Raw genomic sequence first — 18,868 nt, forward strand, 5'->3', positions numbered from 1 at the left:
TAAAAATACAGCACATTTGATGTTAACACTCAGAGAAACCAAATCCTGCAAGGTTGAATGGGCTGGACTTGGGGCATGGCTGATGCAGCTTTCAGACAGAACACAATTTCTCCAGCCGCCAGGTTCAGCGTACTGCTCGGGGCAGTCGCAGAGGACAGAGCAAATGTAGGCAGAGTTTTCCAAACTTCAAGCGGGACACATCACTACAATGCACAAAGCTCCCGCTGTGTACAGAGACTATTGTTGCCTACAACAAAGATGTACCTTCCCAGTGCTAGGAAACAAGCGTTAGCATTAGCCCCGCTAATAAGAAGAAGTGGAGCAGCAGATGCTCTGGGTGCCCTCATGTACAGAGAGCAGTTTGGGGAATTTAGGCTTGCGAAGCAGCTCTCATAGCAACCAATTTCAGGTCTATTTTTCATTTACTTTCCATGCCTGTCTGGATGCCTCGTTTCTATTGGCCGTGTGGGTGTTCGTCACAGCGTGCAGCGGTCAAAAATCAACTAGACTGAACTGCTGCATTTGTGCGAGCTCACCAAGGTGTGGCTGCACTTTGCTCCACTCAGCGACAAACCGCCGTGGCGGGGCGCAAGGAAATAATGGAAATAATGGGTTTCAGAGAGCAGCAGTGCCGTTGCCGTGTTCTGTCTGAAAGTAGCTTGAGGGCAGTGACTGCTTTGTTGTGACATCACAAAGTCACAGAAGTACTGACGGCTTGTTTTAAGGCACAGTTTTTGAATACAGGCTGTGTGCATTTCTCTGTGGACTGTAGAACCTAGACCTGGTTTTTATTTAAAAAAAAGACATGGAAATCTCATTTTACACAATATGGCACCTTTACAAATAAGTTAAATTCTGCTTCATTACTCACTTGTTAGTGTGAATCTCTCATTTGCCTCATTTTGTTCTGTAGTTAGAGGTGATGAAAAGGCCCCTCAGGACATCCCAGAGAACTATTCAGACTGCTGCAGATCATCTCTTTGACTCTGGTCAGTTCAACACTTCTGACCACTGAAAAAATGACATGCCCAGGGTAGATGAAATACCAGGAGCTATTCCCTAAATCCTGTTAGCATGAAATACCCATGAAAAAAGTGTTTTCTCAGGAAAGAGAAAACTCTCCTCCTATGAGGGGGTATTTACTTGCTTTCCTCTGTGGCAGACTACACAAGACATTCTTACAACTGATCTCTGTCTCTCTCCCTGGCTATTTGAAGGCTGCTATTCACATCAATTTGAGCCTGTCCACTCAAGAGCCGTGGGGGATCTCTGACTCCAGTTGTGAACTGCAGCCATTTCTTCAGTAATTTAACCACATACGTCTTGAAGGGTTACTTGCGAATTCACCTCACAAAGAAATCATACCCAACTTTTTACTCTTTAGGGGCTGAGTTTGGAGAGAGAGAAAGGGGGTGCAGGTGGGGCTAAGACAGGGCAGAGATGCTGGACAGAATTTATGAGGGGCCTTGGTGTTATCAGCCTTGCCTGGAGGCCCACTGAATAAAGATCAACTATCCAGGACTCAGTATAAATCACCAGGAATGGGCAAAGCAGGGAGGGGGGAGCAGTAGGAGGAGATGGGAAAAGATCTTTGAGATATACAGAGGGAATGAATGTACTGTATCACCGAGGAAGTTATGAGGGTGTGGGAGAGCTGGAGGTAATGAGGAAGAACCCTTCACCTATTCACGGATAATCTATATCTTTCGCCTTTAATGGAAATCATAAATGCTGATCCTGAAGGCCCCCCCTCGCCGGGCACTACATACAGCTGTGTGCGTCTGACCAAATTTATCTCTACATTCACACCTTTGCCCAATCCTTTCTCCCTCGCTCTCTCTCTTTCAGTAATCCATTTCCTTCCCGGGCAAGTGAGGGACCAGTGGCAGGTAAGTGGTATTGATGCTGCAGTGAGATGATAAATAACACACTGAACAACAATTGGACAGCGGATGGTAAATTGTGCAGGCAGAATGTGTTGCACCACATAAGATGATGGACTAATAATTAATGGGTCAATAACAAAGGTCTTGCTGCTGGCGATGGTGGACACGCGCACAACCATGCAATATATCATTTTTACAGATCCACACTTCATCTTGAACAAATGCATGGACAACACTCGTATGTCTACAGATATATAAAAAGATGGGGAAAACATAACAAATTACAGATGCTCCCATATAAATGAGAAGCATTTTGCTGCCATGGTTTGAGTCCACTTGTCCCCTTAGAGAGAAGGGCCCCAGTTATTCTGAGTGATTATCTTTACACTCCAATGAAACATTTCAAATTGGATAAAAAGGTCTCTTAAAGGATGAGTGTGCCTCTCCATGGGGCAGGAGGGCTCAATGAAGAGTTTGATGAGTGTGAAAATAATGTGAATCGTGCTGTAGCCTTCACCGTCACTAGAGCTCAAGCCAATTAAACACCTATGGGAGTGTTGGAAAGACGCCTCTACCACAGTCATCAAAACGACAAACGAGGGAATATCTTTTGGAAGAATGGTGTTCATCTCTACAACAGAGTTCAGAGACTGTACCAAGGAGCTCTTCTTCTGGTGACTTATGGTGGCCCAATATCTTACCAAGATGCTTAATGTCTGCTTTTCATTTTATTTGTTGCACATCTTAATAATTACTTTAAAAAAATGTATTTGTCCCACTGCTGCATAAATTATCGAGCTGTTATGTCCCTAATCCCCAACCTGTAATCTCTCCCTAGTCCCCAGAGTTACACTAAAGAAAGACCAGAGCTGAAACTGAATTTAAAGCTCAAGACCCAAATATCTGGAGTCATCTAATCTTAAATTATTATTTAAGGATATATTATTTTTAGGATTTTCATTCTATTGCGTCTTTGAAGCACTTTGTGACTCACACAGTAAACTGTAGATATACATATAAACAACTAGGGTCCATCTTGTGATGGGATCTCACCAGACATGAACCCATGGGTACTCAGTAGCCATTAGTACATTATTCCATCCATCTTCAAACTCTGCCTTTATCTTGATCTTAACTACACACCTGTAATGTTTCATGACTGCATCTTGTGCGGTTGTGACATCATTGTGGTGACAAAACCATCTGTCCACAGACACAGACAGACATGTGGACATCAAAGCACTCAAGACTGCATCAGTGGTAGTTCCTGCTACAGTAGGTGTCTCCAGGATCATATTTTGCCATGATGATACACACAGCCACGCTGTCGTAGCTGGTCAAAATAAAAGTAAAGTTACTATAAAAGCCATTTCATAGACCCGGTGCTAATGCCTAGGACCCCCATCAGTCAGCAGTGAGGGCTAATTTGAGAGCTGGTGTAATGAAAGAGCAGCTCGCTCTGTCATACTGTCACCAGTCCATCCTGGGTCCATTACTGGGCTCATGATGCTGAAGTCGATAGCTCGCCCAAAGCTCAGCAGCCAGAGGGGATCATCTGTTGTGCAAAGGACGATATAGTGCTCATGGGCAGGAGGAAGGGAAGCGGGGGCAGAGAGATAAGAAAGAGACAGAGGAGATATTTTATAGTGTTGAGAAAGGGACGGGAAAGCGAGAGAGCGTTCACCCCGACGGTGACCCTTTACCTGTGCCAGGGAGTCACGTCAGAGACTTTATTTAGACTGGTTTACTGTGATTTCCACTGTCCTGAAGATCAAAGTCTGAGAAGGTGAAATACTTAAAGAGATAAATCATCACCTACTGTAGAGCAGCGTATTGGACAAAGGCAGGTATCGAATATGAGTATGAAAAACCACAGTCATAATGACCACTGACTGTGTGTATGAGCGAGGCAGAAACAATGTTGATAATATTATTAATTATTTTTTCAATCACTCTTGAGTAATCAAAATGAGTTTATGAAATGTCAGAAAAATTAGTTTTGTCCAAATCCCAGAGAAATGTTCTTCATAATGATATAGAAATAAGGAAAAGTGTGTGTGTGTGCAGCAGCTTGGGAGTGACTTCTGGTTAACATGTAGTCTTAATGGGCCGTGTTTCAGTCACTATTTCATACTTGTTCCATTGTCTGACAACAGAAACAGAAAAATGTAAATGAGAAGATTTATTGGGAATTGAGCTGTTTTAAAATACTGTACATGCAGGCACGGAGAGGAGGAGAAAAGTGAACAGATCAAGGGCTGAAACCAGCTGACACTGGGCAGAATACAACGCAGTGATGTCATGCATATGACATTTAGCATATTATGTAATCTAGCAGAGCTACTTTTTACTAGGTTTTGACTTGGTCATAACCAGTTTTGGTTTGGGTGGTGTGCTCGTATTTCTGCACCATCAGTAGCACCAGGGGAAAAGACCATATGACGGGAGATGACATGAACAATCTGTTGCTTAACATCATTTTTTTTTCTCCTTCCTTAGAGTTGATGGCATATGTGTGTGTGTGTGTGTGTGTATGTGTGTGTGTACTTGTACTTGCTACATAGTAAGGACCAAAAAAAGTATTTTACTAACAGAGTGAGGACATTTTGGGAAAGTGAGGACATTTCGGTCCTCGCTTTTTGAGACACCTTCAAATCACATTTTGAGGGTTAAGACTTGGTTTTAGAGTTATGGTTAGAATTAGGTTTAGGCTAAGGTTAGGGTCAGGGTTGGGGTTAGGTACTCAGTTGTGATGGTTAAGGTTAGGGTAAGGGGCTAGGGAATGCATTATGTCAATGAGTGTCCTCACAAAGATAGAAGTACAAGTATGTGTGTGTGTGTGTGTGTGTGTGTGTGTGTGTTATCTGATATCCCAAGTCATCATGTTTTGGTTTTGTTCTTTGCAACAAAAAGCACCTACACATGAACAGAGTGGGAAATGTGAGTGTAGCTTAATTAGTTTAACATCTCAGTTCCTGTGTCAAGCACACCGGCCACATTTGATGGGAATCTCTGATTACCTGTCCAGTCCAGTGCTCCCTGCTGTCTTGTTAGCGTTGCACTCTCTCCAGTATAATGAAATGTCATGTAGTGGTGGATCAATACACACTCTCCTACATGAAATGGTTCATAGAAAAACTAGATTCAGAAGTGTGTGTTTTTCACTCAAGCCGAGGTTTGCTTGAAGCAAGTTGCTGATTACTTAAGTAGCAATAAAACACAACATATAAGTAGATAAAAATTAGCTTAATGTAGAGGAAAGACAGAGGAGATGGAGATGGGGATCCTTTAACTGCCACATAGTTGGTCCAATTCAGTTTTACACAGATGGCAAACAAACTTGAGAGAAAGATCAGATTTGAACATAAAGAACAGAATCAGAAGAGAGACAGAGAGAAAACGACAGAAGGATGAAGAAGGAGATGAGCTGAGCATGGCTGTGTTACTGCACAACACTATAAAAATAAAAGCAGTTAGCAGCAGATAAAGCAGTTGATATGCTGATATAAATATTGTATGATTTCTGTGGTCTGTACGCTTGTATCCAGAATAATGACTCAATGAACTGCCCTCTAGCAGTTCTGTAGAAGTAGCTCAAACATATCAAAGGCAGAGTTTGAATTAGCATGTCAGACTGGTGACATTAAGTGTGCTTTACAACACCAAAGTCTTTATCTGTTACAGTAACGGATTTTTAGTTAGTGGTCTCAACAAGCGCGAGATTCATGCCGTTAACCAACCTGCGTGACCCACCCAGCTCCTAACGAGCCTGACAATAACCCCTACATTCGTTTTTTTATTTTCTGCTCATCCCAACCTCAAAAATCACAAAAAGAGAACAGATGTTCAGTCACCAGTGTCCATGTCAGAACCTGACACTTGATCATTTTGTGTGCCCCCCCACTCCCCCCCACAGCAGGAGTTATGCTTCTCCAGGGTGCTTGCAGGCAAACCACCCCTGCGTAGGTTTGCAAAGACATTAACATCTACCTCCCTGTGACAGGTGAACCATGAATGTGTGTAAAGACATTTCAGTGGAGAGACAATGGACGGAAAGTCACAAGACAAAGAGACGAGACAAACATGGTGCACCTCTGTTCAAGAGAAGCACAGGGGATGGATGATAAATAACGATGTGAGCTTGTTAGTTTAGTTAGTTTAAAATGGGAGCATAGTGCCAGGCCAGCAGAGCCAGAAACACTTCATTAGGGGGAAAATGGAAAAGACCTTCACACACACCCAACCAAACACACACTCTTGCTGCCTGTTGGCCCTTCAGAAAGTTTTGTTTGGTTTACCCCCCACCCCCCGCAAATGTTTCCACCCTCTGACTGCAGAAATTTCTCAGCACCGGCTCCCTCATCTCATTATTCTGAACACAAAACTTGTATACTGCTGCAGTTTTCTGACAGTGAAAGTTTAATATTGTTTTTGTGGTAAAAGTTATGCAAATTTTAGTTTGAATGTGGCTGTCAGTCTCTGTCTGCATTGTGATGAACTGGATGATTTGTTTGGTTTGTGTGCTTGTAGGCCAAACCTTTGTTATGAAGTCAGCCAGACAAAGGATGCTTTTTCATTTTCAGTGCAAACCCAGGATGCACAATCCACAATCCTCCATTTTTTGCATTGTGTTATATGTATGTGGAGCTGATTTGCTAATACACAGTGATTGGCAATTATCATAAATGTGCCAGATTTTATTATTCAAGTGAGTGCAAAAAAGCAAAAACAATGATCAATTTTTCAATGTTAAACAATCTACAGGGGAAAAAATTAAAGCAAAACCTACACTCTGGTGCTTTTATACATTTTTTGGCTGCACTACAACTGTGGGGTCAGCCCTACAGACACGAATGTCTGTTGGTGACTGACTGAGTGATGAAGTTGCACCATTCATCAGCTGTCCGAGTGTTGAAGTTTCCCCATTGGCTGTTCTTTCATGATGAATTAGCGTGAACAGTTTCTATTACATCATCAGAAGGCGTTTACAAGCAGTGTTGGCAATTTAGCACCTTTATCTTTACAGACTTTTCAAACCATTTTAGCGAAAAAGGCCCTCACAATAAATCTGTTGACTTCTTGGAGAAACCCTAGCTACTTACATATATACACATATACACATATACATACACACACACACACATATATACACATATATATACACACACACACATATATATATATATATATACACATATACATACATCCACACACACACACACACACACACACACACACACACACACACACACACACACACACACACACACACACACACACACACTTGAAACCAGAAGTTTACATACACTATATAAAAAGGCACATAACCTTTTTTTGTCACTGTCTAACATTAAATCAGATTAAACTTTTCCTGTTTTTGGTCAATTAGGATTACCAAAATTATTTCTATTTGCTAAAAGCCAGAATAATGAGAAAATGATTTTTTTAGACAATTTTTATTACTTTCTTCAAAGTCAGAAGTTTACATACACTAAGATTATTATGCCTTTAAACAATTTGGGAAAGCCCAGATGATGATGTCATGTCTTTGGAAGCCTCTGACAGGTTTATTGACAACATCTGAGTTAACAGGCACACCTGTGGATGTATTTTAAGGCACACCTGAAACACACTGCTTCTTTGTGTAACATCATGGGAAAATCAAAATAAATCAGCCAAGATATCAGGAAGAGAATTGTGGACTTGCAGAAGTCTGGTTCATCCTTGGGTGTAATTTCCAGACGCCTGAAGGTGCCACGTTCATCTGCTCAAACAATTATACACAAGTATAAACACCATGGGAATGTCCAGCCATCATAACGCTCAGGAAGGAGACGGGTTCTATGTCCCAGAGATGGACGTGCTTTGGTCCAAAATGTGCATATCAACCCAAGAGCAAAAGCAAAAGACCTTGTGAAGATGCTGGCTGAAGCTGGTAAGAGTGTGTCATTATCAACAGTGAAACAAGTCCTGTACCGACATGGGCTGAAAGGCCACTCTCCCATGAAGAAGCCATTACTCCAAAAGAAACATAAAAAAGCCAGATTACAGTTTGCAAATTCACACAGGGACAAAGACCTTAATTTTTGGAGACATGTCCTGTGGTCTGGCGAAACTAAAATTGATGGCCATAATGACCATCGTTACATTTGGAGGAAAAAGGGGGAAGTTTGCAAGCCTGAGAACACCATCCCAACTGTGAAATATGGGGGTGGCAGCATCATGTTGTGGGTTTGTTTCGCTGCAGGAGGGACTGGTGCACTTCACAAAATAGATGGCATCATGAGGAAAGAACATTATGTGGAAATACTGAAGCAACATCTCAAGACATCAGCCAGGAAGTTAAAGCTTGGGCGCAAATGGGTTTTCCAAATGGACAATTACCCTTAGCATACTGCCAAACTGGTTACAAAGTGGCTTAAGGATAACAAAGTCAATGTTTTGGAGTGGTCATCACAAAGCCCTGATCTCAATCCTATTGAAAATTTATGGGCAGAGCTGAAAAGGCATGTGCAAGCAAGGCGGCCTACAAACTTGGCTCAGTTACACCAGTTCTGTCAGGAGGAATGGGCCAAAATTCCTGCAAACTATTGTGAGAAGCTTGTGGAAGCATATCCGAAACGTTTGACCCAAGTCATACAGTTTGAAGGCAATGCTACCAAATACTAATGAAATGTATGTAAACTTCTGACTCTCGAGAAAGTAATAAAAAAATGTCTAAAAAATGATCTCTCTCATTATTCTGGCATTTAGCAAATAGAAATAATTTTGGTAATCCTAATTGAGCAAAAACATGTTATGTGCCTTTTTATATAGTGTATGTAAACTATATATATATATATATATATATATATATATATATATATATACATATACATATATACACACACACACACATATACATATATATAAATAAATTTAAAACTTGGGTTGATAAAAATACATTTTTTATTTTTATTTTTATTTATTTATTTATTTTTGAGTTGTGCACTTGCATTATCCCAGATGTTTCTAGCCATTTTCAAACCTAGAGAAATTGTAGTCATGGTCAGAGTCAGTTTCATTTGGTCGCCTGACAATGACATCATATTCCCTAATATCAAGCATCAGTGTTGTGGTCATGTGCCAGTAGCTCAAAATGGATTTTTATCCAATTTTAAGCCACATTTAAGATAAAGTAGAATAATTAAGATAAACTCTTAAGCTCTTAAGTTATCAGAGAAACAAGCCAAGCAAATATTAGGCAGCTCAGCTCCTAGACTCTCTGAGATGTCCTTTGTCTGCCAAAGAGTGTCTGCAAATCACTTATTTGTTTTTCAATTTCTTAATTTGTGCAAAGCAGAAAAATGAGGCTGCTATCACAGTCCGTTTGTTATAGACAAGGGGACAATTCTGTGGATAATTCAACGACTGTTAAAAACTTCCTGAATGCCTGTATCATAAGTTATCAGAAAACAATCGTTGGCAGTAACAAATGTCAGTGACAGTCTCAGCTCCCAGCCCTTCCCTGACGTCTTGTGTCCACCATACAGACTTGGTGAAAGTGATGTGAAACCGTTTTATTCAGTGCTTTAAATGATTATAATCTCAGGTTTGTTCGTTTTTGAGAGGAGGAGACCTCTGTGGTTAATTCAGGTCCTGGTAAAAACCTCCTGAACGACTGACACTAAAGGAATCTAAACCAGGAGAAGCTTACGGCAATAGCGGTGAAGACAACAACTCCCATGATCCCACAATACTTCCCAACGTCACCCAACATCATCTTTTATTGTTTTGATCGAGAGGCTCGTAGCGGCAGAAGTTACAAACTGTACATTTAACTCATGTTTTAACAACTATCACCACAATTAACAACAAATGAAGAATGTCTTTTGTCGTCCATCCTGATGATGTTTTTTCCTTAAACTTAATAAATCCCAGATCTGTGTCTGAGATCAGCTTATGTTGGCTGATAATATCAGCCTCAACCATGTATCTTTTACTGCTCTTCCTCATTACCCACTGTTACAGTGTCCTTGAGTAAAAAGGCACTTGACCCCCACATGCTAACATCTGCTGCTGGCCGATAGATGCGAGTGTGCTCGTACCGGGCAGTTCCCAGGTGTGATTCTGTGTAACTGTGAGTAGGCTGCTGCTGCTGCTGAAAAAAACCATACAGCTCAGTAAACATAGCCTGGATAAATGAAGGTTAAAGAAAGTAATAGCTGCAACAGCCGGGAGCAGTGGAATCCCAGTGGAGTGGTCAGTGGTGGAGCTCTGCTGCCAACTAGTACAGCAGCGAGATGTGCTCTGGATTATGAAGGGGGGGGCACAAACACAGAGGTGTTTCTGCTGAACGTTATGACATCACAGGGAAGTTGACCTTTTTACTGTTTGGATATAAAATGTCATCACTTCATCACTTTGTCCTATTACACATTTGTGTTTACGTATGTGTCATAATTAGTATATAAATTTGTGAGTTAAGGCAAAAAAACATGTTTTGTGAGGTCACAGTGACCTTGACCTTTGACCTCAAAAATCAAATCAGTTCATCCTTGAGTCCAAAATGGATGTTTTTACCAAATGTGAAGAAATTCTTTCAAGGTGTTGCATGATAATGGGATGGGCAGACATCCCGAAAAACATCTTTAAAAGTGCACAATGCAATAATAAAGAACAGGACCTTAAACAAAGGGCTACAAAGTGCTCTAATTTAAAGTCCATATATGACCAGACTAAGCAGCTGCTGTATATATGAAGAAATGCACTGCTGAGTCCCTTAATGCCCACAGCACATTTAGACAAGCTCACTGTAATTGAAAAACCATGTTAGCCCCGTCACAAACAAATTAATAATCATTACATACTGCAGCATGATGAAAGCTGTGACATAGAGTAGATTGAAACAATGAAATCATACTGCAGCAGTCACACCACCCAGAGATGCAAACAGAGGTGCACAAAACAGGTGCTAAAATTAGATTTTCTTGTTTTTACAGAATCTATTTCATGCAACACATGAACTGGCAAATAAGCTGCAGAAACACATGTGTGAGGTGAAAATAAAAATGAAAAGACTGCAGTATGGTGACAGGTCTAAAGCAGTAAGCCTGGGAGCAAAAGTTTGAAGACAGAGATTAGTGCACAAGGCATTTAAAGGATAAAAAAAGGTAATGTCACAACAAACAATTATATATTAAATATAGATTATATAGTCATTCTCCATTTGTGCCACCACTTGTAATGTTAATATAGATACATGCAAAAGAAAGAGATACAATAGGATTGTTACTGTAAAACACAATAATTTAAACTTAAATTTGAAAATGGCTGTAGATGACAGGCTGAGAGAAAGCCTTTTTTTCCATAGAGGAGCTGCCATGGATGAGTTCTGTTTTGCTCTTGATTCCCTTTTGATTCCCTATTTTCATGCTTTATGTCAGTCAAGCCATCAAGAAAACCCCAAAACCTTTTCACCTCTTAAAGAGAAAATAGCTGGTTTTGAACCCTGAGCCTTGGTGTTCGCATGGTTCTACCACCGACAGGCAGGAGAAGCTATTAGCAGCTGCTACTACTACCACTGTTATTACTGGGATCATACCTTGATGTCATACACTAAATAATGAGCACAGTCTCGAGCGATTTTGTCACTATGACAACCACAGCCCAGGCTGGTGCTCCCTCCCCATACTATAAATACCTTCTCCGCCAAATGACCGGAGTAAGTTCAACGTGGTACGCAGCCCGCTGTTCCAGTGAATTATCTCATTTATCTAGTGACATATATATGACACAGATTCTGGTTACATAAAAGCCACATGGTGTTAGAATAACAGCAGTGTTGGTGTTTGACACAGAACAACGATAAATTCAATTCAATTCAATTCAATTTTATTTGTATAGCGCCAAATCATAATATACATTATCTCAAGGCACTTTACAGGGTAAGGTCAAGACCTTAATCCTGTCATTAAGACACCTTCCTGTAGGTGTAGGTTATGGAAGTGTTTGCCTTGTCCTTGAGTGGGGGTACAAACAATTAAGTCAAATACACTCAGTCACTGAAAATCCAACGAGCTCACAGACTCACAAGTGAACTCCCTCACTAATAAATTAAATTCTGTTATAACATAAATTCTGTTGTACATTTATGGCCCTGAAGTTCTTAAACCATAAAAGCTTTAACTAAAACAAAAGAAGTTGTTTTGGCTCTTGATGAGAGGAATCATGGTGTGTGATCCATTTTATTGTGGCTTTTATATTCTAAATAAAACAGAAGTCACATAATGACTAGAAGAAAATAAAGCTTTGAGTATAAATATCAGGTTGTTAATTAGCCTGTTCCCTTGATGTATAAACTGGTGTGAGTGTCCAAAAGACAAGCGAGGAAGATGCTGATTATTTGTTGCTTTGCTGTTGAACTAATTCAAGACAAATGTTTCACATTAAATCATCATTTAATTCTACTTGTTTCCTTTCAACAGGGAGTGCCACAACAATATTTCAGAGGCATTACTGCCCTTGTATAATATCATAACTTCAGGATTTGCAGATAATGTGGACGTGGTATTTGATATCTTCTGCTAAGATTTTCTTTTAAGGTAACAACCAGCCTGGTAGCCAGCGTTACAGGATCATCTGACTTTAGAAAACTCATTAATGAGGAGCAAATGTGACAGGCTTTGATTTTAGGAGGGTTTACTCCAGACACACATCAAGGCTCAGTACAGATAAATAATGGGAAAACAGAGACACAGACAGTGTCAAGTCTGGATAAAGACGATGGGGATTATTACACTGTGACAATGACAGAATCATAAGACATTATCGGAGAACAGAAGGAGAAAACACAAGTCAATAAAATGCACAAGGTGCTGAACCCTACCTTGACCTCAATGAAGTCTGGCTGGCCCAAAGCAATGAGCTCTGAGTAGGCCTGCATCTCCTCCACGTTCCAGGCCTTCACCAGGGTCAGTCTGTACACCGTCCTCTGTCTCTGGATGGACAGACAGGGGTTGGGGATGGAAGAGGTGACAAAGTGAGAGTATGAACATGATATTTATGTGGGAACAATGTGTCGCAGATTTGATGTATAATAGGTCTACATCTTCCTATATTCCTCTACCACATTCAATGAAGACATTTCATACTTATCAATCATTTAAGTGTGATTGCATGAAACCCAATGGAAGTAATATTCAACAGCTTGATACTTCTAAAAAGATTAAGAAACAACAACACTTTTCTGTGACACTTATGTATATATAATAAATATGTAAACCTCTAGCTTAGTAAAAAACAAAAAAACTTCATCTTTGAATTCACACAGTTTCTTGGCCACTGTTATAAACCAGAATTAGATTAGGTGTTATTATAACACTGACTGCTGCCATAAACTAGATGTTTGCTCTTTTGGATGAGGTGGTCCAATCATCATCTCACAAAAATCACACATCTGATTAAAGCTCATACTGCAGTTTTGTAAGGAAATAAAAAGGTCAATTTGGCCTCTTTGACCTTTTTGTTAATGATTCAAATCAGGGAAGACAAACATGTTTCTTTCCCCTGTTACACATTAATTAAAATCAATAGTTGCTGCCTGAGAGAATTTTGCTCACTATGACTATCACAGTTATGTTGTTTATTTAAGTCCAAACTCAAATGTCTCTACTTATGCTCGTCTTTTCAGTGGCCATGGCAGTTTGCTGTTACCAACATCTGTTCTCCACCAGCTACACAACAGCGCACAGTTGTCCTGTCAACCACCTACTTTCTTTGTGAATGATAACAGAGCAGTTTGGGAAAGGTTTGTGTGTTTACTAATGATCTGACAACTGCTGTGTTGCAGCAGAACTGCCTATGTTAAGGATTTCTCAAACCGGTCTAATACCATCTACTACATAACAACTTTTCCAAATCCATCCCCAGTACTTTGTTTACTCCAGGTAAACAAACTGTCAATCCTCCACTGTGCAGCCACAAAACACTGGAGCCCCACAGCAATATAAGTGAGTGACAGTGAGGGAACTGAGGATTGCTCAAAATAAATAAAGAGCAATTGTCAGCCATCATTCAAGTAAGAATGCATAAGTAAATCATGAGAGCAGAACCTGATCGAATTAAAAACATAAACCTACTTTATATAAGAAGCTGTTTTTATGGTTCAAAACGGCATTTGAACTATATTTAAGTTTCTTTCCAAACTACTGTGTCCTTGCTGCAACAATTGATCCACACTGACAAACACATTCTATTCACTCAGTGTAATTTTAACTGTCAGCAGGTTTACGAATTTTAATGTGGGCCTATAAATAAAAAAGATACTCGACTGGACAATGTACTGGAAGATACTTAATAGGTTTGGCTCGAGATCAAAGCCAAGTCTGGACATCTCTCTTTTATGTGCTCAGTTAACTTTTCTTTGGTAAATGAAAGGACCGAAAAAAGTCCCGCTCACAGTTCAGTGGTGTAGATTCAGGCTATTGTTGTTGCTGTGTAGCAGGAGAAAGAGGATTATTGAGAATGTGATGGAGAGGAAGAAAGGCAAGAAAAGACAGAAGAGGGGGAATGGTGAGGACAGAGGACATGAGAAATGAATAACACAAAGAAACTAGTGAATGACATTAGGAGAAGAGAGTGCACTCTTTCCCCATTTTCTCTCTCTCTCTCTCTCTGGAAGGTTATCTATAACACTAAGTCCTTTCAGCCCAGTAGGGTAGGGGATAATTGGCCAGTGGAGGCAGGAAGGTGAGGTATTTCAAGCTGCCTCTATTCCAAATCTGATGGAGAAGCACAACTCTATCAGCGCCACAGTGCTCTGGCACCGAGGCCCGGCTGTCAAAAGGAGAACAGACAGGGATAAGTGCTTAGGAGGATGGAGATAGAGCCCACCATGAAATGGAGACTTAGGAATATAGAGCTGCGAAAGGCAGGAGGGAGGTGGATCAAACAGAGAGTTTATTTTTGGAAACTGGGAAGTTGCACACAGACAAACCATATTGACACAGTGAGGTGTACACATGCATAAAGTCCAACCCGCTGGGACAAGTGTAATCACATGAATGTTTAATGCTCTATCACCATGTATGCTCGTATCCAAAAATGTCTTATGCAAATGTTGCTTTAAGATACAATATTCAAAGTATTTATAAAATATGCTCTCCATTTCATTTTATCTAAGCTTGAATATGTTCAGGGCCAAACCATGTTCTACTATGGATACGACTGTACCTCTGAAGTTATCATCAGTGCTTCAGATTTATCTGCATTCAACAATCAAACCACACCATGCAAATCCAGCACAACTGTGCATTACAGTCACATTTATCATTTTTAAGAGCAAAATACTAAGAGCTCACATTGTGCCAGCTGCAACAATGAGCAACTATCCCACTGACGGATCAAAGGCCGAAGCTGCTATGCAAAATGTGACTCTTCAAAAAATAATATTTTCATGCCAGAAATCAATTCTAGAGAAAAGAAGCTGTATCACAGGTCCATCTAATATTTAATATGATTGTTTTCGCTGACATGTGGGACATACTGAGAATGCTGAACCAGGAAACCCTGATATCATTTCAAACCTTGACATTTTCTGAGACCAAGTTCAAAAGTAATTCAACAGATTGATGGCTCCTCTGACTGTGAGCTGTACTCAAAATAATGAGATTCCAGGTGGTAAGAGGTAAATGTGCCGGTGGGTAAAAGTGTCATTCTGTGGTCCAGCAGGACTTTGCTGTCACTCATTTGCCCTAAACTGGATTAACCCTAAGTCACTTAGAGAATGGGAAACCAGTGATACTACTAACATACCCATCAGTACCAGCATCCTACTGTACAGCAGTTACTTTTCATGGCCACAAGTTGTATTTTTGAAAGTACCTGTAGGTTTTTCATACCCAAGAGATTATGGTCATACCGTTTTCTCTCAGAGTATATCACATACATTAATTATAGTCTAGATCAGAGGTCACTAATAGGCCACCATGGTCCGGATCTGGGCCCAGACGCAGGCCTATCTGGACCTCAATGTATGGCCTATACATTTTTGAGAATTATTATATTTTGACTGAGCGTTTCTATTTTAACCGGTGCAGCTTTTCTAGCCTGTTAAAACTGGATGGAGTTAACTATAAAGAAGAAAAATGGGAAGTCATGCTACACATTTCATTTCATTTTGTAAAATAAAGCACTTTATTAAAATTTTTTCAAAAGTCCTCTGTTGTGTTATTATTACTTATTATTATTATCATTATCATTATTATTATTATTATCATTATTATCTATGAAATGATAAAAGATCATATGGTTATTATTATATTATTATATAGAGAAAGTGGAAGATGGATGAGGCTGTGTGAAGCAAACAGTTCAGGATTTAATGCTGTGATGAACTTGTACTGACTTGAACAATGACCACAGACCTGACAGAGCTGACGGAAATTGAGCATATTTACTTCACAGTGGTTAGTGTTTAGTTCAAGGCTATAAATGAATTAAGATGTTCCTTTTATTTTGCCCACCCCTGCAGCTACCTCACATTGATATTTGCTTGTTGGCGTGTGGTGAAGCTGTGGTGATCTAGATGCAATTAGAGTGCAACGATCCGTCGCCAGTGATTTGCCTGGAGTTGTGCAGTCACCAACACCTCAAGCTGAGTGGTAATGACTTTGTCTGTTGTTTGTTAAAGCATTAAGCAAGAGGAAGCTGACCCATTACAGATGCAACAAAGGCTCCCTTCTGAGAGACTTCACAGCCCACATTTTTCTCAAGGTCATCTGGTGGGTTACCAAAGCACCGCTCTTTTCCTCACTTTGGCTTATTAGGAAACACACAAACAGAAAGAATTGATCTATACCAGTGGAGCAGTGGCTAGATGCAGGCTGTGATAATGCACTTTCCTTCTACTCACAAATGAGGAGAAGGACTGCAAGGGAAGTGGTCTCTCTCTTTTATTGGCAACTTGCTGTACTGGGAACTTGGTGAATACAGAGAACATCTCAATCTGTGATTTCTGAGAAGACTCAATCAAGGCTACAGCTTTCATCAGCTGCTCTGATTTACTAAAAAACTAGAATTACCGCCGTGCAGTTATATGCCTCCGGAACTCACACTAGTTTCAGATTACATCCCTGTTTATCCAGGGTCATATAAATTATTAACCATTTGTGTAAAATTTTGTCATAATTGCTGTGTGAAGTCTTGAGTAATGGCTAAAGTGTTTTATGAGGTCACACCTTGACCTTTGACCACCAAAATGTACTCAGTTTGTCCTTGAGTCCAGGTGGACATTTGTGCCAAGTTTGAAGGGATTTCCCTGAGGAGTTCTCAAGATATTGTTTCACAAGCTCAAAATCATGTTTAGTGAGGTCATCAGGACCTTGAACTTTGACTTTTGACCACCAAAATCTAATCTGTTCATAATGGAGTCCAAGTGAATGTTAGTGCCAAATCTGAAAAAGTTACTTAAAGGCATTAATGAGATATGGCATTCACTAGAACAAAAACATGTTTTGTGAGTTCGTCATGACCTTGACCTTTGACCTTTAGCCACCAAAACTTAATCAGTTTGTGCATGAGTCCGAGTGAAGGTTTTTACCAAACTTGTAAAAAAAACCCTCAAGGTGTTACAGAGATATTGTTTTCACAAGGCCAATACCATGTTTTGTGAGGTCACTGCGACCTTGACCTTTGACCCCTGAAATCTAAGCAGTTCATCCTTGAGTCCAAGTGAACATTTGAAGAAGTTCTGTCGAAACATTACTCAGATAACATGTCCACAAGAATGGGACGGATGGACAGATGGACAAACGGACAGACAACCTGAAAACAATATGCCGGCCCTGGCTGTTGCCAGTGCAGAGGCATAAAAAAAAAGATGTGTCTTCATTGTAGGTAAAAATTGGACACATCCAAGAATCTGTCTGAGAGCTGGAGATAAGAGATCACGTTTGAGGTGACAGAGACAGAGTCAAAGCAGACAGGACTTTAAGGTTCTTTTCTATTCAGAAGCTTAATATTATCAATGACATTCCCCCAAATGAAACAATAATACTGGGGGCCTCAACTTGTACATATGTTGGCCTGATTTTTTTGTTTTTAATCTGTCTTTAATCTTTATATCTCTTAAATATCTCTTAAATAAGATATTGTGGTGGTCAGCAGCATCTCTCATCTGCTTATCAACCACCACACAATCTCTCAATCTCTCAAACGAAGCCAGTGCCCAGTATAGGCCAGAGCATTTCTCTGAGAGCTGAGAGAACAAGAACCCGTGACAAACACAGACCACTGAGTGCAGAAAATCCACAAAATATCAAGATGATGCCTCCCATTTAAGGCCGATACATACAGGCTTTACACATCCGTTCATGATGTAGCAAGATAAACAACACGCACTTCAGGTGAATATAAATGTGGGTGTCAAAACTAGCAGCATATGCAGAGATTTTAAGAAAAGTGAATGATACATCTCATCTCAGACTTTAGAATTTAAAATCTCTTTTAAATAATGCAATCAGACACATTTACTGGATCAATTTTGCATCAATGCATTATGAGGCTTTCCTTTTACAGTTACGGCAGTGCTGAAGATAATCCGGCACAAACAGTGAGGTGATAATAATAGGAAAATACCCAGTTTGACAATGAATTAAAGTAATGAAGCAGGCCAACATTTCCAAGGGAGAATTTGTTTTACTTTTAATTACAGACTCAGAAAATATTCCAAGTATCATCATTCAGTGCAATTTGTGCACGTGTGATGCAGAATTACAAAGGCGAGATAATTAAATTGACTTGATTAAGCTTGAGGTAATAACAAGCTATTCTAAACCGGGAGAACACAACAGTGAGAGCTTTATGGGCAGTGAAACAATTACAGATTTCTTATTTTCAGGGATGCTGAAGTTACTTTAATTACATAGTCTGTAAACCTGGCATAACCTCCATTACTGTTATTGTTAACACAGAGCAAAACTACCAGTTATCATCAAGTGTGT

At 40.0% G+C, this 18,868-nt stretch overlaps 1 protein-coding gene across 1 annotated transcript in view; it reads right to left on the reverse strand.

The window, feature by feature from the left end:
• tyw1 (tRNA-yW synthesizing protein 1 homolog (S. cerevisiae)) overlaps nt 1-18,868 on the reverse strand; it is a 62,541-nt gene that overhangs the window by 14,984 nt on the left and 28,689 nt on the right. The window contains exon 14 of the mRNA XM_071495672.1: nt 12,754-12,864. Within this exon, the coding sequence (XP_071351773.1) occupies nt 12,754-12,864 (111 nt within the window). The remainder of the gene's footprint in view (nt 1-12,753; nt 12,865-18,868) is intronic.

This window comes from Trachinotus anak, unplaced genomic scaffold (assembly GCF_046630095.1).
Source record: "Trachinotus anak isolate AG129_WGS33_773 ecotype Australia unplaced genomic scaffold, CSIRO_AGI_Tana_v1 ptg000014l, whole genome shotgun sequence".
Taxonomy (NCBI): Eukaryota; Metazoa; Chordata; class Actinopteri; order Carangiformes; family Carangidae; genus Trachinotus; species Trachinotus anak.